General features: G+C 41.2%; 1 protein-coding gene across 2 annotated transcripts in view; it reads left to right on the top strand.

Moving 5' to 3' along the window:
- ndrg3b (ndrg family member 3b) overlaps positions 1 to 25,946 on the top strand; it is a 122,093-nt gene that overhangs the window by 30,564 nt on the left and 65,583 nt on the right. For both annotated transcript variants that reach the window (XM_036590957.1, XM_036590956.1), the window contains exon 2: positions 16,832 to 16,903. In XM_036590957.1, coding sequence (XP_036446850.1) covers positions 16,847 to 16,903 — 57 coding nt within the window. In that variant the 5' untranslated portion in view covers positions 16,832 to 16,846. The remainder of the gene's footprint in view (positions 1 to 16,831; positions 16,904 to 25,946) is intronic.

Genomic DNA, 25,946 nt, shown 5'->3' with positions numbered 1-25,946 from the left:
AGACTGCAGAAGTGCAAAAATTGTAACAGCACCACCTAAAATTATTAAATTAAATATCCTTTCAAGGCACTCAAACTGTGCAAGCACAACAAAATTTGTACCAAAAAAATTACAATAATTAAAACATAAAAGAACCATTTTCATTAGTGATTTTCGTTTAAGAACAGCAAGCAGCTTCCTTAAAGCTCACAAGCAACTCTCACTTTAAATAATGTGCAAGTATGATCTCCTTACATTAAGCAACGTGCCATTACACAAAGGTGGACAACTTTGAGGAGCTTCGGCAGACACACTAATATTTCACTGTGAAACGCGCATTTGATAAATGAACAAAGAATATCTCCTAAATGTAAGATGCAAAGTCTGTTATTCGGCAATACTAACTAGTAACGAGCACCAAAACGTACAGGTCATCTTAGGTTCACAAGAGGACGAGGCTGAAGTTGGCTTTCTGTTCACCAGCTTCTTATTTCGAATTTTCCCGTTCCACCTTAAATGGTGGCAGCATTCTGAACTGAAACGTCGCCATAGTTAGAACAGTGAAAGAATCGTTTTCCAGCCGTCATGAAACGTATCATAAAATGTCATAGCGACCTGGAGCATCCGCGACCGGCTACACGAAAGTCCGCAAAGACACTTTCGGCTTCGCGCGACCCTCGGGAATTCCGTTTCGCATCGTCTCACTCATTGCTCCCGTTCCACTGGGTGTTTTTGGCGTAAGAGCTGGAACAGATTCGCTGTACTGCTGCATTTGGTTGCAGCTGTCTTTCGACACAACTTACACTTTACGTGAATTTGTTCAACATCTGACTTTTCAAATCGGTACCAGTTCCACACCACTGAACTGATGTTTCCACCTTTCTTTGGCCCAGCACTGGTGTAAGGAGTATTTAAAAGTTCTTTACTCCCTTTTAATAGGTATAAAACCTTTACATTGGCTGTTTTTACCAGCCGGAAAAGCACGGCCCCAATTTTTGTAATACTCATAATTTACATTATTTATAGGTTCTTTAACACTTACTCTTGTACCGCCTAAAAGGAGCCACATGCTTCGATCAGCTACATCAGACAGCGTTCTCGGGGTATGTGCATGCATCAAACCATGGACCAGCTTGTACTGAAGCATCAGTGTCTGTAATATTTTCCAAATTTAAGCAGTGTCTGATGTTGAGAGGCACAAGTATATGGGATAAATGTATGGGCAAATGAGAAATTCGACACAGCTGAAATTGTTATTTGAATTTTCCATTCCACCTTAAATGGGGCAGCAATTACATTAAGGCGCCTGTACAGGTGCCAGAATGTAACTCCTGCTCCATTTAAGGTGGAGTGAAAAATTTGAACGAAAAGATGGCAAATAAGAAACTCCAGCCTTTAGAAAGTAAGACATGAAACAGTATTTAGCACCGTTTCTGCCTGGCCTGCGGAATAATAAGCCACTGCTAACCTGAAATAGGTTTATTTAAGCTTCTAAAATGGTTTTACTTGGAAAACATGTAATACTAAAATTGTTGAAAAATGTAAATATAATGTGATATACTTTTTTGGCCATACCGCACACTAATACTTTATACTCTCACATCTAGTTCATGGAAAGGTTCTTTTAGGAACCAAAAGTAGTTCTTCTCTGGGATCTTCTAAGGCATCTCTACGAAAAAGTGTTTTTAGGACACATGTATGGACAAATGAGAAATTCGACACAGCTGAAATTGGCTTCTTATTTGAATTTTTCGTTCCACCTTAAATGTGGCAGCAATTGCATTAAGGCGTCTGTACTGTCAAACTCCTGTTTGATTTAAGGTGGAGTTAAAAATTTGAACAAAAAGCTGGCAAATAAGAAGCTCCAGACTTTAGAAATTAAGACGTGAAACAGTATTTAAATCCATTTTTGCCTGGCCTGCAGGGCTAGTGTTAAAAAGCAATATTGACATATTTTTATCAATATATCCTTTAAATAAAATATTTCAGATTTGCTTTAGTTGGTAGAAACAGTCCTGTTTAAAACTGAAGAGTCGTCCCCGAATAATAAGCCACTGCTAACCTAAAATACGTTTATTTAAGCTTCTAAAGCTCTGTTCACATTACAAGCTTCCTTGCTCAAATCCGATCTCTCTGACACGATGGTTCACACTCGTTTAGGTAAGTGATTCAAATCTGTCATTAATGTGACGAACCGGCGTCCTGAAATGACCCTCATGAGCTCATCCTACTCAGTAACGTCACGTGAATGAATCACGTTCATCATCAGCACAAACTAACGAGCAGAACGAGCTTCGCTGAGAAGATAATTAACTCTGATCAGCTCTCAGCTTCATTATTAGAGCGAGACGAAGGAGAAAAAGGTGAGATGAGCTGCTTTTCCAGCGTTTACAGGCTTTAACTTCTGTTCGGCGCTGTTGCCATGGTAACGCTGAGTGATGGCGCAGCGCAGTGGGGAAAAAGCACATGAATTCCGATCCGAGCGTCACATTAAGGTCACATGACCACGAATCGGATACATATTGAGTATGAAAGTGAAAGTGACTCAGGTCGGATTTGAAAAGATCAGATTTGTGTGTCCACACAGCTCTGAAAACATCAGATCTGAGTCACATTAGGGCAAAAAATCGGATTTGTGCCACTTCAGCCTGGTAATGTGAACGTAGCTTACCTCATATCACAGCGTCCTTCTTAAGGCTCACAGAGGCAGAAAAGCCAAAGAACTGTATTTTTTATTTGTGAGAAATATAATCTTTAGAAAAATACGCTATATTAAAAAGAGAACGTTGCCCATCACTGTGTATTGTGGTCATTTTATGAATTTTTAAACTTTTTTTATTGTATAACAATGAACGTATGATAACACAGCACTGTTTTATGCACAAACATTCGCTTTATAAGTACTTTTTGGTCACTAAATTACCACTGCGAGTCTCATTTAGCACTAATTTAGCAGCGCCCTCTTCTTACACTGGGGCTGAATCTCAAATGGCTCCCTGCTCCCTACATAGTGCACTACGTAGGAGTTTAAATACTGGATCCTGCAGCCCAACAGAGCAAAACACAGCTTAGAAATAGACATTTGGGACTCAGACTCATCCACACTCGATAAATGGTGCACGATTTGGCTGTAGAGTCTAGAATTTCTACACTAGCTAGCACACTGTTTAGGGAGTACGGAGCCGTTTGGGATTCAGCCTGGGATTGACGGTACTACTGATTGTAACATGGACATTTGAAGCATGTAATCCATTCAAGTAATATTGTTTAGACTTTTATACTGCCGTTTTACAGTTAATCGTACTGATCACCTTTTCAACTCTTTGAGACCACCGGTGGCTCCAAAACGCACTTCGTCATATTCTTCATAACTTTCATATTTCATAAGCTACATTTAAAAGGTGGGGGTCGTATGAGAGCTGTAACGGTCTTCTTTCCAGTCAAATAGATGGGTCATGTCATTTTAAACCCTTACAATAAAAGAAGCTGAACTCACATTTTTTTTTGTCTACTGAAAGTCGACCCATTTTTCCACAAATCTGGGCTATAAACTATAAACAGACGGCGTCTCTTCAGTGATCTGCTCTGTAAAAACTATTTTTATAAAATAATACAAAGAGCGTCTAAGATTTTGGGCTTTCAGCAGTAAATTGTAAGCATATAGCGATATGTGTAGATCATAAAACACATTTCCTGCTAATTTAAAGGGAGCTTTTACCAAATAAATAAATAAAATAAAAATAAAAAATTACATGTGTTTCATGCAGTTACTGAATAATTTGTGATTTTTGCGATAATTCTGATTTGGTCATGTAAATTCAGATGGAAAAAACAAAATATACCCTGGAGAATAAGAGGTTAATTCAAGCCTGTGATATCAATGATGGAGCTGTTTAGGCTGTTGGCTCTTTTAGCCTGTTAGCTTGCTGACCAGCCCAGTTCTAGTTAAGAACACAAGTTGTCAGCCCCTCAGTTTAAACAAAAAACAGGTTCTTACTTCATCAGTGCACTCAGTGGTCCATACGATCAGCATTAGAGTCAAAGATTATTCCATTAGCAGCACAGGGGCGTAGTAATATACAGCTCTGTCGCTGTGAGGCGGTCATAGGAGTGGGTATGTGATGGATTTTACAACCAGCTTAACCTGATATGCAGTGCAGAGCAACCAACCTCAATGCATTTGTCCCTAAATGTACAGCACATCATTGGACGGTCAGTGCTTCTGCCTGACCTTCCTCATGACCGTGTTGCGACGAGTGATTATGGTGATAAGTGACGTTTTTGTCGTGCGGTCTGAGATGCCGTATTGAGACGAGCGAGCTGTGAAGACTAATTACTGCTATGAGCGCTTTCTGACGCCACCGGCAGAGGACTGCCTGGTTGTTATGGTGATGAGGAGAGGAGGACGGGCTGGCGCTCACCAGTAATCAAATGGGCTGCGCTGATGAATGTGGACTCGGAAAGAGAGAGAGAGAGAGAGAGAGAGAGAGAGAGAGAGAGAGAGAGATGGTATGAAGCTCAACAGATGCTAATTTCAGATGTTTACCCAAGGCCTGCTTCACTCAGACACTATGGGAGGCAAATCCAGCCAAAAAAGAGAGTAAAGTTAAAACAATAAAACATGAATTCAAACCTCTTTTTGCCTTTTTTTTCACACATCTGCGCAAATATCCTGCCAAAACTGAAAATGAAATGAAATCTCGAGGTCTGAAGTCTCAAATAAAACATTTATATCTTGAATACACAATAGTTTTCAGTAGTTATACTAACCAGTATATCGCTGTTGTTGGAAGAAAACCATGTATCTCCATTTTTGACGTTTTTCAGTTTTTGACATAGTTTGAAAATACCTGTCACCCTTTACATTGTGTGTAAATTTCATGATGAATGGACTCAAGGAAACGCCCCAAAATGACTTGGAAAAAAGTCTGGTTCCATTGACTTGCATTAAAAGTAAAGCATGTTTTTTCCTTCTCCTGTAAAGTTACCATTTTGGAGATACGAGGTTTTCTTCCGACAACAGCGATATTCTCAACCAAGCCTGCGTTTGGTCTGACGTTCAGTTACACCAGAGCTGAGACATGACGTTTTTTTTCTCGAGACTCAAAGTCGTTTAGTCCGAGGAATGATGCTGTTCTGACGCTGAGGTCTGAGGATGTCCTAAAATCTACCCCATAGCCCGTCTAGTGTAAATTATCATACACCGGTCAGGCATAACATTATGACCACCTCCTTGTTTCTACGCTCATTGTCCATTTTATCAGCTCCACTTACTATATAGGTGCACTTTGTAGTTCTACAGTTACAGACTGTAGTCCATCTGTTTCTCTGATACTTTGTTAGCCCCCTTTTACCCTGTTCTTCAGTGGTCAGGACCCCCATGGACCCTCACACAGCAGGTACTATTTGGGTGGTGGATCATTCTCAGCACTGCAGTAACACTGACGTGGTGGTGGTGTGTTAGTGTGTGTTGTGCTGGTGTGAGTGGATCAGACACAGCAGTGCTGCTGGAGTTTTTAAACACCTCAGTGTCACTGCTGGACTGAGAATAGTCCACCAACCTAAAATATCCAGCCAACAGCGTCCTGTGACCAGCGTCCTGTGACCACTGATGAAGGACTAGAGGATGACCAACACAAACTGTGCAGCAGCAGATGAGCTATCGTCTCTGACTTCACATCTACAAGGTGGACTGACAAGGTAGGAGTATCTAATAGAGTGGACAGTGAGTGGACACAGTGTTTAAAAACTCCAGCAGCACTGCTGTGTCTGATCCACTCAGACCAGCACAACACACACTAACACACCACCACCACATCAGTGTTACTGCAGTGCTGAAAATGACCCACCACCCAAATAGTACCTGCTCTGTGAGGGTCCATGGGGGTCCTGACCACTGAAGAACAGGGTAAAAGGGGGCTAACAAAGTATGCAGAGAAACAAATGGACTACAGTCTGGAAAAGAAATGACAGAAAGAGGTTTACATTTATTTTTCATTATTTTAATGATAATTTCTTTTTTGGCTGGATTTGCCTCCCAATACAGACACAGGATACTGCTAAACAGATCAAAGGGAGAGCCGTGCAGGACTCTTATGTAAAGACTAAGGACAAAACGGACTTGTCTCACCCTCCCCCAGCACGTAAACTCTCCTCAAAGCAAATCTGTCAGAAGAAAAAGTTTCCGCTTTCTCTTTAGCTGATTAGAGCTCAGGCGGATTAGCCGAGTCGTAAGCGTGTTGTTTTGTTTTGCTTCTGCTTCTTTGGCTCCGTCACCCAGGCTCTGCGTCTTAGCACAGATCCGCTGATCTCTCGGGTTCATACTATGAAGGATATGGGTCAGTGGTTTCCGCCTCAGCTCTGACCTCTGCCTCGTCTCCGTTTCTTCATCCGATGAGCTGTATTTTACCTGTAATCAAGCTAACTGGGTTAGATGCAGTGGTCTTTGAAGGGCACTGTTTCTTCCGGTTCATCTTGACTTGTTTTCCTACTGTGCAGCAGCTCTTATTTTGCATCTTGTGAGGTTTCTGTTTTTCCTACAGTACATGGTCAGAAATAAAGGTACTAAACTGTCACTGGGTCAGTTCCCCTCTTGTCACTGGGGTGGTCCCCTCAAGGCTCCATCTCCGTACCTTTAGTCAGGGAACATAACTGAACCATAATCCACTGAAATGATATGTTCTAAGCTGTACTGACTCCACACACCCCATCTCGCCTCCAGGCTTTTATTTTACTGTTCTGTTTAAAACATTCGGTTATGAAAAGGTACAAATACGAACTTTTCACCTGGAAAAACTTATTTAAGGTTCACAATCAGACCTTAAAACCACTGTTGGAGCTTTGAGGGAACATTTACACTGTTTGTACCTTGATGAACGAAAAATGTACCTTTATTTCTAACAGTGTAGGATGAGCTTCCCGCCTGCCACACTGTGTTCCTTGGTGAAGGGATAGTTTCAGCAGTCAAGGTTCACTGAAAACATGAATTGCAACTACTTGAACTCTGGCCTCAAAAACATGGCTGCAGCGTTACACATTAATCACGCTGCTCTTGTGATCAGTAGCTTGATGCTAATTGGTTTCTCATGAATGATTGATTTAGTTACATGGACAAGCATAACATTACCACATTATCTTTAGCATTCAGACTCAGACCTCGTCCTTCTGATGCTTTGGGTATCCATCTTCTATATATATATATATATATATATATACACTATGCTTCTACGCTCATTGTCCATTTTATCAGCTCCACTTACTATATAGGTGCACTTTGTAGTTCTACAGTTACAGACTGTAGTCCATCTGTTTCTCTGATACTTTGTTAGCCCCCTTTTACCCTGTTCTTCAGTGGTCAGGACCCCCATGGACCCTCACAGAGCAGGTACTATTTGGGTGGTGGATCATTCTCAGCACTGCAGTAACACTGACGTGGTGGTGGTGTGTTAGTGTGTGTTGCGCTGGTCTGAGTGGATCAGACACAGCAGTGCTGCTGGAGTTTTTAAACACTGTGTCCACTCACTGTCCACTCTATTAGATACTCCTACCTTGTCAGTCCACCTTGTAGATGTAAAGTCAGAGACGATAGCTCATCTGCTGCTGTGCAGTATGAGCTAATCATCCTCTAGTCCTTCATGAGTGGTCACAGGACGCTGCCCACAGGACGCTGTTGACTGGATATTTTTGGTTGGTGGACTATTCTCAGTCCAGCAGTGACACTGAGGTAATTAAAAAACACCTGGAGTTTGAAAACATTTACCTTAACGAGATATTAGCTTACTTTTTCAAGCTATTTCATGGTTTAGTTGTACGTTGTGCTGCAGTTCTCGCACATAACACAGCATATTGTAAAACTCTTCTTACCTTTACAAGGTATATAGGCCAACCTAGGCAATGCCATATTTCTCATATAATTAGGTCCCTATGCAACATTGGATATTCATCACTTTAGCTATAGCTGACTGTAGGTATTTCAGTCTCCTACCAAACCACCATTCGCTTAGTCTCTTTGATTTAAATGTTTTTTAAGTACACTCTTAAGAATAAAAGCCCCTGTAGAATTATTTGGAGCATTTCTAAAGAAGAACCACTTTTGATTCTGTAAAGAATGTACTGTAAATGTGTTCAAATTTATTTCATATTACATTGTGCTGTACAAGTCCGAGTATATCGCTGTTGTCGGAAGAAAACCTCGTATCTCCAAAATGGTAACTTTACAGGAGAAGGAAAAAACATACCCCACTTTTAATGTAAGTCAATGGAACCAGACTTTTTTCAAAGCCATTTTGGGCCGTTTCTTTTAGTCCATTCTTCATTAAATTTACACACAATGTAAAGAACAACAGGCATTTTCAAATTATGTCAAAAACCGAAAAATGACAAAATTGGAGATACAAGGTTTTCTTCCGACAACCGAGATATGATCACGTTCCTACCTTCCTCCTTGCCTCCTGTCTTTGATTTTGACCGTACTCGTTTTCACTCCTTCCTTTTTTTGCACCACCCTGTTCCATCTATTCTCCTTTTTTTATGTGTCTGTTCTCCGTAGCCACCTGCTGCATGATCTAAACCTGTTGTGCTCATCTAGCTGTGTTTTTTATAATGGTCTACCTGTCACAACTATTCATAACCCCCCATTTCAATCCCAGCTGGAAATGCCAGCCAGAAATAGAGCTGTCTGTCAGTGAAACTGAAGTGGCCTTTTTCAGGATTTCTTTTTTCCTTTTTGTGCGTGATTCTCAGTCTTGATTTCTTTCGAAAACCAGTCTAATGCGTTCAGGCTGACTGCGATGCATGATCACTGCGTGGCAAGAGGTTTTTCCACCTTACAAATCTAGTACTAGCAATTGAATTTACCTTTAATTCATTTTGCTGTAGTGTAAAGGTGCTTTCCCACCTACCTTGTTTGGTTTGAACTAATTAGACTTTTTCTTTAGTGTGCTTTTTAGTTGTGAATCTGAGTCATATGTAGAGATGTGCATTCTGACTTTGGCTGAAATTAGTGGAAGGCCGGTCAGTGTTATTACGTAATCCCAGGGTTCAACAATAACGATTGCCCGAGTGCCCGGGGGGAGTAAAACGCGATGACGGGACAGCAGCACGAAAAATCATGTCCGTGTTGGGTGGGGGCTGCAGTGTTATCAGAACAATGTAACTGAGGCCAAACTCAATTCAGTTGAATGTTTAACCCCTCGCCATACAAAAATGGTCTTATCCATTCGTGCATCCGATATATTTTTGCCGGTTTTCAGTTTTTTCTCAGACATAATTTGAAATACATGTGGTCCTACACATTGTGTGTAAATTTCATGGTGAATTGACCATCAGAAATGACCCAAAATGACTTGTCTGGTTCCATTGACTTACATTTAAAAGTAGACTATGTTTTTTCCTTCTTCTGTAAAGTTACTATTTTACAGATACAAGGTTTTGATCCAACAACAGCTATAAATATGTGTGTATGTGTATATATTGTATATATGTATGTATGTATGTATGTATGTCTATGCCTTAAAACGGTATTGACCCTTTGGTTACACCGAAGTTAATTGGTTGGAATATTTTCACTGTAAGCGGTTAACCGAGTACTTGTGTACGTCTATAGTCAAGTGATAACCCACACTTTAGTGCTCACATTGCCTTATTCATGCTTGCGGTTAATCCGTGTGATGAATGGCGAAAGTTTCGTAGCACTGAAGAAACATATACGTCAGCTGTGTTTGTTCCCAGATGAGTGCAAAACACTTAAAAGTACTTTTGCAGTTGTTTGTCTAGCAGATCTGAATTTGCGGCGTAACAGGTTTATGTTTTGTGGTGTTGTGAATTTTTTTTAATTGCTCAAATTGGCACTCACCCTCTGAAGCACATCAAAGCAATGCAGTCTTAATGATCTCAAATCCCAGAGCAATATACTGAGAACATAAACCACCTCAATTTGCTTTCCTTTTTATTAGCACTTCATACTGAAGCCGATTTCTTTCTCTCTCCTTCCACCCACGAATGGCCCCCAACACTGCTCCTCTCCGAGGTCTCCAGAAGACTGCAATTACTGTCTCATCTGCAAATCCTTGCCCTCGTTGCTAATTAGGGGCGGAAGAGAGAAATGGAAAGAGATGGAGACAGGAGCATGAATTGGAGGATGAAAGAGCGAGTAGTTGTGCTTTATTTTGCCGCGAATGTGGACGGAGATGGAGGGAGGAGAGATGGAGAAGCGGTGGAACCTCATATTACTGCTTCTTTAACCCTCACCCATCCGCCCACACTCGACGTGAGATTTAGCATCTCACCCGCAATCCACACAGGGAATTATCTCCCATCAGTGGAGCAGGACGAGAGGGGAGATGAATGGAAAGAACTACGGCTGCACTGATAAAGGAATAGTAGAGGCCAGCATACAGTATTTTTAATGTCATATGAAATCATGAGCTAAATGAGAAAATCTCTGATAACTGAAAGACACAGTGGACTCACCATGTGCTTTTCTTCATAGATCCTCAGAAAACAGGTTAAAGGAAGTCAAGTGATGTCATCAGTGTGACTTTTATTTTAAAATAAGAGGTTTTTTGTTACATGGTAACACCAGTGACACGACTCCTGGGGACCACAACTTTTATTATATACTTTATAATATTTATTTGTTTTCCTTATGTGATTTAATTTACATATTCCATGGTCATGTATAGATTATTGCAGTTAAAACTGTAGAAAAACGTGTTTTTTTTCTTCAAAATATGTCCTCAGCCTTCACACATGACTGTGAGGACGAGCTCTTCTGTGGTGTTTGGAATTCTATATGATTGATTTAAAAACCAATATTGCTAAATTGAGGCTCAAGAAGGTGTAATTGTTAAAATAACGTATTGTTTTATTTTTAAAATATAAATAAATCATAACACTAACATGTTTTTTAAGTGTAATATATCTGTAAACGCTAGGGACACAAAAGTGGACGTTTCTGTAGAATGACCCATTTATTACCTTTTTCTCAGAACAGACACGGATCTTAGGAACTTTCTCTCCAGGTTAGAGCTAGCTGCTCTGTGGTAACATCCCGTTTTTTATCTTTACTGCAAAGGGTCACTTTGAGGCGAGTTGAAGTTCCAAAGCATGTCAGCATTCATTTTTGATTCCGTTCGCATGAAGTAAAATAAGGGGAATCTGTGTGGTAAAGCTGGCGTCACAGTGCATCACTTGTTGCACAGACAAAACTTTAAATATAGACCTGAAAAAAGTTTATATTCATGTAATAACAAAATTGTTGTTGGGTAAACAGTTGTAGAAGTAACTGCAGCTATTTGCAGAGCTTGGAGCGTCCCAGATTCAACCCTTTTTGCCTTTTAAAACAAAAGTACAAAGTCCTCCAAGTGTTGGCAAAAACTTACGGTTGGTCACTTCTAGCCTTCATAACTTCAGAACGTTTTAAGATAAACATGATCCACATATCAGGACATTCCCCCAACTAGCAAGCATGACATTGAGCTGCGTCGGCAGAATCAGTGATGATTCGGCTCGGAAAATCACCTAAAATCCTGATATTATTGCTGTTTTGTTGACCTTCACATTCCAACAAAGGGTTAAAACAGCGCCATGATTCACACATCAGATCACTCATCAGACTCTGCCTCACCGTCCAGAGTGATTTCATCCACCTGTGACCGTCCATCAGCCAGAGATCAACTCCAAAATCACCCAAACCCACTCGCTACTGTTATACTACATACTACTCAGTTTATAATTAAAAAATAAAGCCTGTTTTGCTGTGTATCAGAGTTTTAGCACTCAGCATGAATCCAAAAGGACACAATCAATAAAATAAACATGTCCACCTTATGCTAATTGTTTATTTTTACTCATTATAACCAACAGAATGAATCACCATCAGAATTATTGCAGTTTCAGCTCACAGACACTCCAGACTAACAACTTCTGAAAAGATAACTACAACTGCACTTGTTTTAAGATCTCTATAATTAAAAAAAATAGAAAATTTAGCAGGCGCTGGGTAAATTTTTGAGCAGAAATGACCCAAATTCATAAAGATATAACATTTCTTAGCATTTACACATCAAACAAAGGCATATCTGAGTAGCCTAGGGTCTCCTGATAATAACAACATACGGCATGTGTGACTGTCACATGTAAATACTTTTTAATTGTACTTGTAACTGACCCAAAAATTACCAAAAAAATTCCCTGAAAGTTTCTAAGGGTTACATATTTTATTTCTGACCCCGGTTGCAGCCCTTTGATATGTAGGCTGTATGAAGTCTGGGAGATGCTTGTGATCAGCAGATGGTTGTAGAGCATGTTGTCATAGTCATTCTGTAGTTCAGTATAGTTGGGTTTTACACTTTTACACACACAGAGCTCAGCTTTTCGAATGAGACCAAGACCAGCAACGTTTCGCACATTTATTGGATGCCTGATCAGCTCTTCTTGGCCCCTCGGTGGACATTGCCTCGATTCAGATCCGTCTAACCAAGCGTGGCACCATGAGCAAGGTTAAGACTGGGAGGAGAGGTTGTCTGACAGCAGAGCTGGAAGAATAGAGGGTCTCTGAAGTGCTCAGATGTGTAATGAGTTGGAGCCTCTGGCAGGGCGTCCTTCTCTGCGGGAAACGTGTAGATATGTCTGTGTCTGTCTCTCATGTGGAAGTCGGGGCAGCATGTGATGCCAGTTATGACTAAGTGCTACTGCTTTTGATCTCAACTTGTTGCGGAAAATGTAACATGCATTCATCATTTCCTCGTGGTCTTGAAGGGAAGGAAGAAATGGGGCAGTAGGAGAGGCCAGAGCACAGTGTTTTCTTTCCATGCATCCTGTAGGGATGAGTTTGCAAACAATTTGTTCTTTTTGTACAGATCTTTTGGGCGAGCAAAACGAACTGATTCTCCTCCTTGAAGAGGTTGTTCAGCTCAACTGTACCCAGTGTAGTGATATATACATTAACAAGTTCTGTCAACGTTGGTAAAGAAAATTGAAATGGTTTTTAAGCCCTCAACCTCAAACAGTGTAAATCTAGAGGATGTCCATCAAGTGGTAATTTGCAGGATTGAGCTATTTAGCCAGTGGAACATAATCATCGCCATCGTCATCCAGATAGGGTCGCAGTAGCAGTTGGGAGAGCAGAGAATCCCAGACGACCCCGTCCCCGCACAACTTCCTCCAGCTCGTTTCCTAGGACGACCCCGGGGTCCCAGTCTTGATCAGGTGCCCGAACCTCCTCAACTGGCTCCTCTCAATGCGGAGGAGTAGCAGCTCTACTCTGAGCTCCTCCCGGATGACCAAGCTCCTCACCCTGTCAGTAGAGTGTAGCCGCCACCCTGTGGAGAAAGCTCATTTCCGCTGCTTGTATTCGTGATCTCATTCTTTCGGTCATCACTCAAAGCTTATGACCACAGGTGATGTTGGGGATGTAGACCGACCGGTAAAACAGAGCTTTGCCTTATGGCTCAGCTCGCTCTTCACCACTACAGCCGGTACAGTGGCCGCATTACTGCTTCTGTCTGTCCCAGCCTGCGGGCGATCTCACCACCCCTTTTCCCATCACTTGTAAACAAGACCCCGAGATCCTTAAACTCCTCTACCAGCGGAAGGTCCTTTCCCCTTACCTGGAGTGGGCATGCCATCCTTAGGACCATGGACCAGCTGCAAACTGTACTGTACTGTACTGCATTTGGCAGACGCTCTTATCCAGAGCAACTTACAGTTTGATGACCTTGACGCTCTGTCTGTGAATATCACAAACAGGAGTGGAGACAAGGCACAACCTTGGCGGAGTCCAACACTAACACAGTATGAGCTTGACTTAAAGCCGAGTACACGAACACATACGTTTAATGACAGGTAAATAATGCACAACATTAATACTTCAAAACCAGATGCCTTGATTTTAAAGGCTTTGCCCGGTTGCTTTGTAAAAACGGTGAAAAATAAACATATCCGCAAAAAATGTTATACGTATCATTTACCTTTTTTCCTCAAAAACGACTTTAAAAGGAGTGTTTTGTATTTTCTTTTTATCCTGTTGCCTTTTACCATTTTGCTGATTGGGTGCGGACCTCAGTGGATTGATTGACAGCCTTTGCGTCAAATGCAACCGCCCATTTAGTATAGCACACGATGGAAATCGGATCACATCAGCGTGGCCTTGCTTCTGTGAACCTGAACAGGGAGATTCTGAACAAGAACCTGTCCCTTTACCTGAAGATCACAGCCCAGTAGCAGCTTCCAGTGGTACTGCTGACAGCCAGATTCTTGTTAGAATTTTCCCGTTCCACCTTAAATGGTGCAGCAGTTACGTTTTTGCCCCTGAGGCTTCTTAATTAATTTTCCCTTTCCACCTTAAATGGTGCAGTGGCAGATTGTAACTGCTGATTAGAATTAGAATTAGAAGCTGGCGAATATTACCCCACAGTTTCTAATGCTTGTCCCCATTACGGAATCCCTCATTCTCATCTTCACATCATGACATCACAAGGAGCAAATCATGTCTTTTTGAATGAATCTTTGGGGAAAAAAAACTGTAATACCCTCAGTTAGCCCTGTGTTTGGTTCCCTGACCAGACTTTCTCCAGGCAAAATGGCTGTGTTTTTCTCTACAGGAGTCTCTCTGTGCTTGACTTGTCCTGCATGCGTTTAGCATTCACACATCGTTGAGTTCAGAGTGGCTGTCCAAGCAACCTCCTGTCCGGGTCACCTGTCTTGCACACACGTGCACCGTCACACTCAGTGACCCTGTCACCTTCTGTCAGCCCTTTCTCCTCTTGCACTCACCACCCAAGGCCCTGTGCTCATTTTTCATCCTTCTCTCATTCATTTCATCACCTTCTCATTAACACCCCGACCCTGCTTCTGCTAAGAGGAGGGGTTCACTTTCAAATCCACTGCAGATGATGGGGCTGGGCGATATGGCCAAAAATGTTATCACGATAAAAAATTTCATATCAGTCAATATCGATACATAAATGTCAAATCGGTATTGCTTTCAAGTTTGGAGGCTGATTTTTGCTCCCGAGTGGTTAATTATTGTTTTAAACTATCCTTTATGGTCATAAACATGACAAACACTCAGCAAACAGTGGAACATTTCACAAATCTGTTACGGGACAGTGAGAGAACGTTTCTGGTGAGCTGTTTTTACCAGCTGGAAAAGCACAACCGCAATTTTTATACTCATGATATTTAAGCAATAGAACACGGAGGAAGTGTGTTATCCTGAAATAACATCACGGCTGTGATTTGGTCGCCGTAGATCATCACAGCCATGATGTTATTGGCGATAACACACTCCTCGAGTGTTCTACTGCTTTAATACAACAGTTAAATAAATAAAGTAATAAATTAATAAACTGGGCCGTGAACGCGGCGTTTAATATGTTTTAATGTTCGCAGTTCCTTCACCAAATTATAGTTCCTTAACGAGCAGCTCGTTGCTACGTCAGAGTATCGAGCTCCGCCCACTCGCTGCACAGCCGGCAGTTCATTCTCCAGCTCCTTACACTAAATTCCCAAACTGTCATCACCACTGAGCAGCTTTTCAGTCGGCAGCTGTGACAGAAGAACAGCTAAACAACCTGGAATCAGCCAGAAATGAACCAAATGGCAAAATAACAGCGTGGTTAGAACGCTTCTCAACCAATCAGTTTGCGTGGCCGGAACTAACTGTTGTATAATGATAATTAAAAAAAACAACAACAAAAAAAAAAAAACATTATTTTTAGCTGCCTGGTGACGAGCGCTCGGCTATCTGGTTACAAGTGCTAAACTGTTGAACATCATCAGTTTAATACGAACAGCAAACATTAGCTGTCTTGGTACGTCAGTGATGGATCACACCGCCTTACTGCCATCACTCCTACCACATCCATACAGCATCATCAGGTTACTTTCGTTCGAATCAGTGCAGTGCGCTCTCTTTCATTTTTGTTGCCTGTGAATGCACTAATCCTAAAATATGACTGAGCGCTGTAACAGGGCTGTAGTTGTGAGTATCAGACGTGATTTAACGCTCCTAAAGCTCGTTTGGATGTTAGGAAGGAGGTGAGTTCACTGTAGGACAGTAGAGTTACACCACTGATCTCCTCACTCACACTTGGTCACAGGAGAGCAAATCACCGATCGCTCACTCAAAACAGGGAATATGTAACTCCGCAATTCAGCCGTTGCTAAAGTATATCTGGTGACTCCTTTTATTTGTCTAATCATGTGAAAAAACTCAGAAGTGCGCCCTCTTGTGGCGACAGCACAGTAGTGAACAGAAGTGTGAGAATGTTCTATTATATCAGACGTTTATCGAACATTTCTTATATTTCTATCAAGGAAAGTTATACCGCGATAATTATCGTTATCATTTTATCGCCCAGCCCTAGCACATCACTTTTCTAACTTGACTTATTAAATGGCTTTTCATATGACTGAAATGGTCTTGGTAATAAAGTGATAATGAAATGCACAGTATTTGGTGGGTAGCTCTACCTGCATGAATAAACAGTCAGGAAATGTAAGACAGTATTATCAGTATTTATTGTCCTGCCGTAAGCTGGTGTAAATGACAGCCTTCCAGCACTGTCGTAGCTGTTATGGTGCACATGTAGAGTTATTCCCCAGACAGACATTGTGCTGCAGCATGTTTCAGGAAAAAGGGCTTAATGATGTCATAAGTTGGCTAACACAAGACTACATAATGGCTTTCAGAGACTTGCATGCCTTCATTGACATTCAGAGGGGTCAACGTGATGAATAAAACATAGACTCATCTGAATATGGTTAACACGGACAATGAGGGCTTTAGTAGCTGTCATTAGTGATGTTAACACAACTGATCTCCCTCTCTCTCTCTCTCTCTCGACAGCGGTTGGTCGTGAGGATGGACGAGTTACAGGATGTGCAGTTGACGGAGATTAAGCCTCTTCTGACAGACAAGGTTAGTTCTCCATCACACACCTACACTGATTCACAACTTCAGAAACAGCCCACCTTCCCAACGGTTATGGGTCGGCAGTATAATCGGTTCTTGGGTGCGTCTCGATTATTACTTAATCTCATGAAAGTTTCTGCATCAGTACACAAAATGTCATAATCAGGATTTTGCATATACGTTTGCGTGTGAACGTTACTGATATAACGATGCTGAGGTTGTAACGATTCACAAAACTCGTTGTTCGATATGATACAGTGGTCTCTCGATATGATAGTGTTGATTTGATATGTAAACGGTGTTATCTGACAAAGCCAAATTTTTTTTTATTTTTAAAAGCCCAAAACTTTTATTTGGTTTGTGTCAAAAAATGCCATTTTGAACAGGAAAACACATAAGTAGGGATATAAGTCACACATCAGTCATGCTTTATGGCTAAGGCTGGAGCTAAGGCTCTGGACTAAAGGCCTCAGCATACTTCTTGCAGAGACAACGTTTGTTCGCCGTGTCGCGCACATGACAGCTGGGCGAACTCCGTGGACGAAGACGCTACGCGACAAAGCCTCTGATTGGTCCGAGGCGTGCCATGAAACAAAGAAGACTTTGAGGAGCTTCGGCTTTGGCAGACACACTAATATTTCACTGTGAAACGCGCGTTTTTTAAATAAACAATGAATATTTCCTCAATGTAGGATGTTAAGTCTGTTATTCGGTAGTGGTAACCAGTACTAAGCACCAAAACGTAGAGGTTATCTTATATTTCGGTTGACAAGAGGACGAGGCTGAAGTTGGCTTTCTATTCACCAGCTTCTTGTTCAAATTTCTGTTCCACCTTAAATGGCGTAGCAGTTACATTCACCTGCTGCACCATTTAAGATGGACCACAGAGAATGAATGTGAGTACTTGAATGTTGAAACTGCTTAAAATGCCCATCCCTGCGAGTAGCTGTGATAAATTAGTTAACTTTAACCTTCTTAAACTCTGTGGAAACCCCAGTGGATCCAAAACGCACTTCGTCACATTCTTTACTTCATAACTTTTCATATTTTATAAGCTACATTCTAAAGGTGGGGGTCGTATGAGAACTGTAACTGTCTTCTTTCCAGTCAAATAGATGGGTGATGTAATTTTAAACCCTTGTAATAAAAGAAACTGAACTCACAATTTTTTTTTTCTACTAAAAGTCGACCCATTTTTCCACAAATCTGGGCTACAAACTATAAACAGATGGCGTCTCTTCAGTGATCTGCTCTGTAAACATTATTTTTTATAAAATAATACAAAGAGCGTCTAAGATTTTTGGCTTTCAGCAGTAAATTGTAAGCATATAGCAATATGTGTGATCATAAAACACATGTTCTGTTAATTTGAGGGGAGCTTGTACAAAAAAAACCCCCAGAAATTTACATTTATCTCATGCATTTACTGAATAATTTGTCTTACGATTTGTGCTATGCCCACGAGCATAAGAGGTTAGCCTTAATCTGAAGGTCTTTCTGGGCTCTAACTTGTCCCCGTCTTAAATGCATCACCAGTATTTTCTTGCTTTTTACTACGTCTCTGGTGATGCAGCTTTTTAGAAGGATGCCGAAGATTTTTAGATTGGGATCCATTTGGTTTGCCTGCTTCCATGGTTGCAGCACGCTGTGTTTGCCTGCCAATTCGTTTCGTATCTGGCAACCCGGGGTGTCGAAATGGTACTGGGAAATGGGCAGTGGGTGAGATCACAGGCCAAAACACAAACAGACTTTCCACTCCGGAACGGAAATATCAAAGGAGAACATGCTGGCTGTAGCTTTGTTGTTGGAAAAGCCAGTATTTCCACTCATGAAGACTTCAGGATGTCTTTCTGATGACCTATCATGGTCATTTTATGATTTAGCACAGTAATTATATTACATATTGTTCCTATAAGGTTCCACCTTAAATGGAGCAACGGTTACATTCTGGCACCCATGAGGTGTTTGTAAAGAATTAGTTAGGTGGCTCCAAACTACAGAGCTTTTGGGATACATACTCTTATATACACCGGTCAGGCATAACATTATGAGCACCTCCTTGTTTCTACACTCATTGTCCATTTTATCAGCTCCACTTACTATATAGGTGCACTTTGTAGTTCTACAGTTACAGACTGTAGTCCATCTGTTTCTCTGATACTTTGTTAGCCCCCTTTTACCCTGTTCTTCAGTGGTCAGGACCCCCATGGACCCTCACAGAGCAGGTACTATTTGGGTGGTGGATCATTCTCAGCACTGCAGTGACACTGCCGTGGTGGTGGTGTGTTAGTGTGTGCTGCGCTGGTATGAGTGGATCAGATTTTTAAACACCTCAGTGTCGCTGCTGGACTGAGAATAGTCCACCAACAAAAATATCCAGACAACAGCGTCCTGTGACCACTGATGAAGGACTAGAGGATGACCAACACAAACTGTGCAGCAGCAGATGAGCTATCGTCTCTGACTTTACATCTACAAGGTGGACCAACAAGGTAGGAGTGTCTAATAGAGTGGACAGTGAGTGGACACAGTGTTTAAAAACTCCAAACTGTGTCTGATCCACTCGTACCAGCGCAACACACACTAGCACACCGCCACCACGTCAGTGTTACTGCAGTGCTGAGAATGATCCACCACCCAAATAGTACCTGCTCTGTGAGGGTCCATGGGGTCCTGACCACTGAAGAACAGGGTAAAAGGGGGCTAACAAAGTATCAGAGAAACAGATGGACTACAGTCTGTAACTGTAGAACTACAAAGTGCACCTATATAGTAAGTAGAGCTGATAAAATGGACAATGAGTGTAGAAACAAGGACGTGCTCATAATGTTATGCCTGATCGGTGTATACTTTGAACACTTAAGTGTATTAATGGACCACTGATATGTCTGGACTAAGCATGCATTCAGTGTATTGTTATCTGACATGATTAAACAAATCTATAATAAGCACTTGCTGATCCAAATTCTGTTCAAAATGAGCTCACAACAAAAAACACAGTGCTTCCAGCAAGAAAGGAAGCCTTGTGCCAGTTTATTAGAGCCTTCAACATTATAATAAAAGGACAATATTTGAAACTAAAGTTGTACTTTATACTGTGCTGATCTAAAGCTCCATCCACAAGCTAATGTTAGCACCACACTAGCACACCAGCCACAAGCTAATGTGCTAGTCATGGTATGATACACTTCGATACAGTTCGATGCCATGCAATACTCTGTGTTGTTACATCCCTGCTGTTTGCACTGTATGCTTTATTTTCTACCACATGGCATAAAGAAAATAAAGTTCAAATGAAAGTGTTTGTTTATTATTATTATTTTTATTATTATTTTATTGGTTTTAAACTTTTTATATTATTTCTAAACTTTTAAGGTGGTAAAACAAAGACATTGGCCTGTGCAACAACAAGAGCACTGAGTGTAGGCTGCATTCAAATGAAGCAAGCTAAAGCCTTGGGTTCACTGCACGACTTTTAAAGTCTGAACAGATTATAAAAGACTGGATGTCTCACACTGTCACACTGGTTTTTGCAGATTAATTGGGCGAAATATTGGGGATCACACACTAAACGATTAGGGATCACACACTACTCAACTTTCCAGCTGCTGCTGAACCAAACGGAGCTCCCTGCAGACCCAAATAAACAAACGTGGAGCTGCTGCTGCTGTTTTTTCTGCCGTTAGCGCTGAAACAGTAAAGAAGCAGCAGGTAAACATGTTTAAATGAGGGGCACTGGTTTAAAAATGTGATCAGTGTGGGATTTTTAGAGTTTTAAATGTACATAAACTCAATTGTGCGTTAAACTCAGCTCATTAAAAAGCTTCGCTCCACACGTGAGAGACTTTTTTTTTACCATTTTTCTTTGTTTACTTGCTGTATTTTCTTATTTCATGCCCTCTGTTTTCATTGGCTGTTGCAGGAATGCGTTCAGATTGAGTCGTTGACCAGTTTACACCAGATTTCGCTCAGAGTCGGGTTGAAAAAATCACGTTTGATAAACTCCGACTGGTCTGAAACACGATTGGGAGGCTGTAAATGTGAGTCTGCGCCCCTCAAACACGACTCGACTCTCTCTCCAACTGTCGACTCCGACTGACCCAAAAACCTGCAGACTAAAGCCGACCAGCTCAGACTCAGTCAGACTGAAAATCAGGGTAATACTCGGGGTAAAAGTCGTGTACGCTGCCTGTGAAGATAGACAAGTATGGAAGCAATGAAAAGCGAAGTGCATAAAGAATGTTTTTCTAATTGCATTTTGGCACCTTGCATTGAAACGAATTATGAGCTGTCTAGAGATTCCCACCCTCATGACCGGCGCCTTGTAAAATTCACCTTTTCGTTCACCTTTTAAACGCCACTGCCCCTCAATCATCTCAGTCTCATGCCCCCCAATCTCATAAGTCTGATTTGCATCTCAGATCGATTCAAGGCTTTCCCCCTCAGGCTCTGCGGAGCTGCTGGTTACCCTTGGATACCAGACTGCTGCTTGCCGAGCTCTAGAAGCCGTGCTGGAATCAGATGAATCTGATCCACTATACGGATGCCGTCTGAACCCGGTTCTGCATCCATCTCAGACGGATGGTGTAGAGAACGGTTTGATGTTTCCTAAGCCAGTGAGGAACTGAGTACACCAGCAATGAGCTGATGCCTTACGAAACTCCTTTAGCAGAGGAGAAGAAGGCTGAGGATCATAGTTGGAGGAGAGAAAGACTGAATTTTTGTGCACTGAGGTTTTTATGGACTTGATGTGCATAATCATACTTGGTTATCTCAAAAAAAAAAAATTACTTCAGTGCTTGTTCAGTTTCGCCCACTCAGAATTAAAACCTCATATCCAGCAAAGATGCAGCTGGTGTCTAAAATGTAAAATCTGCTTATTACCATAATTGAATTGCACTGGATGAAGTGGTTGTAGAGCATTTCTAGTAGGATATCATCTAGAGATTGACCAATATGTTTTTTTCAGGGCTGATTAGTAATTAACATTAGTAATTAAGGACACAGGTGATCGATATTTGGGGCCGATATTCATTTACTGTAAATTTGATGTTTGTAAAATTTACAGGAGTGCAGCTGTTGCTCACAAATTTAATTAAAAACTAATATTATGCAACTGATTGTTCAGCCTACCTTACAATTATCCTTCATAATTACATACACATAAGAGGTAAGACATCAGTGACGTAAGAAATGATATTTACGTCATTTATATATAAAACAAATATGAATATGGGTCATTGATCATGCTGACATGGCACACCTGAGGGGCAGAGCTTGCTTTTTCAGTATATGGGTGCTAGTAAGAAAGCCTATAGATATTGGCTTGTTGTTTATTTAATTTTGTCGTTTCAAATATGTATTTTGTGCAATAACAAGGCTCCTGAAAAATACGCTGCATGAGTCCATGGAAACGGCTTGTTCAGCCTAAGCAAAGCAGTGGAATTTTTTGAAGTGGCAAATTAGCAGCTGTCTGTACTTTTGCAGTGAAAATAGAAATGAAAATGACCATAAATTGTGTATAACTTTATTTATTAAATGTAAAAAGATAAGTTAATGTTTTTACAAATAATTTAGTGCTTTCTGGAGGCTTGTCTGCATAGTTGGCCACGAATGCATGGCAACCATGATACCCACTGAAGCCCTACTATAGACGCACGTAATTCAAACTACAGTTGCATTCACACACTCTGTTTGCTCCCATGCACAGAAACCTCACTCTCCCCAAACAAATGTGATCTGGGGTTCGAGCTGCACGCACTAGTCAGATTTGTTTGGCTAGAGTGTACTTTTACATCTGAGAACTGTGTGAAAAGTATATTCACACCAGTCGTCTTCTCAAGGTGTGTGTGGTGTGAGGTGTGTGTGCGAGAGTGAGCAGGATTGTATGACCAAGTTCATTGTGATTTTTACCAACTGCGTTGTACAACCTCAACATACAGGGTGATTCAAAAAGATTCATCCGATTTCAAAGTGCCATATTTTTACAACCTTGAGGAGCCTAGGAACCAATCACAATCCAATTGAAAGAGGGGGTCATAGAGTTTCTGACTGTCAGTGGAAGATGGCTCCCTTCAGTCTGAGAGGAGATGAGACCCCTGAGCAGAAAGCATTCTGCGTTCTCCACTTCAATAAGAGTGAATCCGTCATAACTGTGCAGTGTGATTTTTGTGGGCAGTGAAGCTCCAACAGCTCAGAGCGTTCGTCGTTGGTTCCACAACACTGGATGATCTCCGAAATCGCACTGAAAGAGCCGTGAGTGCAGCGACACCCGACATGCTCAATCCAGTATAGGATGAGTTTGACTATGGTGTTGATGTTGTCTGTACAGCTGGAGGAGGTTCAGACTGAGACCTTGTACAATTACATAATAAACTTTATGCTCATTTACACCATTTACAGTTCACTGCATTGATCTGTAACGATGTACAAGTGGAATAAATCATTTTGAAATCGGATGAATCTTTTTGCAACACTCTGTATTCTTACCTTTCCTTCTGCTGTGGAACCGAATGCAGTCGCTGCTTCATTCCTGCATTTCTCACAAACTTCGAGAAGCACGTTTGAATGGATTTACTCAGCACATGGTCCACGTTTCTGCTAATCCAGTAGATAGAGAGACAGAAAGAAAGACAGAACTTTATTGATCCCGGAGGAAAATTGCAGTGTTTCAGTAGCAAGACATACATTTGCACATAAACTTAGATATAATATGCAAAAATAAAAAGAATAGAAATAAAAATAGACAAGGTAAAGTATAAGAGAATAGGAATAAAATTATATCTTTATGCATATTTACATTTAGAAGAGCTGCAGGCAGGACAGAGAGACTACAGTAGTGTTAGTTGTACTCAATGCATCATCCACATTTCAAGCAATACAGTAACTCTGCGGACAGGACATTGAGCCAAGTGTTGTTTTGATCGTGGTTGCATCAGATATGCTCACATAACGAAAATGACTTTTATTGGCAAGGAAACAGTTTCAAGCACTCATTCCGATAACTTGAAAAATGCTGAATGTCACCTCTGATTATCGGTTGGGCCACAAATCATATGACCCCTAAAATTATCGCTTATTAATCTCTCAAGAGTATGAAATAATGCTTTTTAGGGGGCATTTTTGCCCTGACTGAAATTCAGGGTAATTTTTACACAAATAGTGGCACTTATTTTAAAATTAGGGCCAGTGTGGCTGCAGACTTTCAGTCAAACCGAGCAGGAACACGCCTCATGGAACTAATCAGTTGTTTATGGACTGAGACCACTGATTAAACAAGTGGATCCAGGTGTGCTTCTGCTTGATTGGAATTGAAACCTGCAGCCACACCAGCCTTTTTGTGGATAAGAGTGGTGACCCCTAATCAGAATACTAATTAATTAGAATTTTATAGCCTGTTATTTTGTTCAATCTTGTCCCTGAACTTGTCACAGAGAACCAGGGGTAATTCAACATTCCAGCGTTGCCTGAACTATAAAACAGACAAAATTTGCGTCTGCCAGGGTGTCGCAGACCTTATCGCATGCATCAAAAATTTTGAAAGGGCGAAGACGCTGTCGCTCACTTTGATTGGACAGAAACTCAAAGTTCTACGTTCTGGACTGTTGCCGTGGTCACAGTGTGCGGCTGCGTTTACTTTCTTGCTGCTTCGCTCCTTTCAGAAACAGAACGGGTTGCCAGCTATTCAGAACTTGGATCAGTATACATTTATAAGATTTGTTTTCATTTTCAAACATTTTTCCGCAACTTTAAAAACTGGTCCAAGCAGAAGACGCATCCGCGACTTACCGGAATTTTTAGGAAAACTGAATCTGGCAACCCTGCGTGACGAAGAAAGAACTCCCAAATGAAACACGCATGTGAAAACAAGTAGTATTTCTGGTTGCAGCTTCACTGTAGCAGCTATTTTCAGACTGTTTTGTGTGGTTTCACTGCTGATTCAGTAGCTGTGCTGTCATACAGGTTTTCATAGAAACTACAGACGATGATCTATTCCAGCGTTTTGTCGTTGGCACAAGACTATGAAAGCCTAGAGTGCTGCGATCTGGCAACCACAGTTTTTTTAATTGAGCGACACTTATCGCCCGGACTATAAATTATCCTTTAGTTCTTAGTAATTCATTAACGATTCATGGGATGTACTTGTAGCACGTTTTTCTCTCCGATACAGATGCCTGATCCTCAAGTGTTTGCTGACACTGAGGACCAATAAGCTATATCTAACTACACATAAGTACTCATTTGGTCCCTATAAATCCTGATATATACCATTTATACTTCCTAAATATTTTCTTTTGGTAAACACAGAGTTCTGTGTCACAAATAAAACCTACTAAGCTTAAAGGAATGGCAGTTATTGGTTGTATAACTTCACACTTGAGTGGTTTCAGAGCTCTGAAAACTTACCGTGCTCTTTGGCATTGTTTATCTAAACGCCTGATTCACTTTGAAGTACTGAAATCCTTGCTGGTGGTGCGAACCCTCGAGATACCGGCGTTACAGATTTTGCAGTGAGCATTTTTACTACTGTTTGTCTCAAGCGTGAAATGATCCCACAGCTGGCAACACGTTGTTTGCTCCATTTAAGCTTCATCTGCTGCCATCATTCATTGACATGCACAAGCGACCAGAGGAGGATGGGTTCCCCTTTTGAGTCTTGGTTCCTTTCAAGGTTTCCTCCTCTTGCTCTTAGGGAGTTTTTCCTTGCCACTGTTGCCATTGGCGACGCTCATGGGGGCTCGAACCCGGATTTCTGTTGTAGAAAGCGCTATATAAATAAACTCTGACTTGACAAGCACTACTGGGTGACTCGTGCTTTCTCTGTTGCCAGTACCAGTACTGTATTTAAGTGCCAATACTGGGGCCGATACCAATACGATATTGATGCACCTCGACATAATACAAAAGTATAATTAACGTGTCTTGAAATAAATAACTGAAAGAGCATGTTTTAACTAGGATACCTCCTGGTGGCCATTCCTGTTCTGTGTCTCGCTCAAAGAAGGGTGTGGTAAATCGGCAGTATACATGTGTCTCAGTAAGATTAACC

Source organism: Colossoma macropomum, unplaced genomic scaffold (assembly GCF_904425465.1).
Source record: "Colossoma macropomum unplaced genomic scaffold, Colossoma_macropomum, whole genome shotgun sequence".
NCBI classification, from domain to species: domain Eukaryota; kingdom Metazoa; phylum Chordata; class Actinopteri; order Characiformes; family Serrasalmidae; genus Colossoma; species Colossoma macropomum.
The sequence above is the reverse complement of the archived record's forward strand: the minus strand, read 5'-3'. Positions and strand labels throughout refer to the sequence as shown.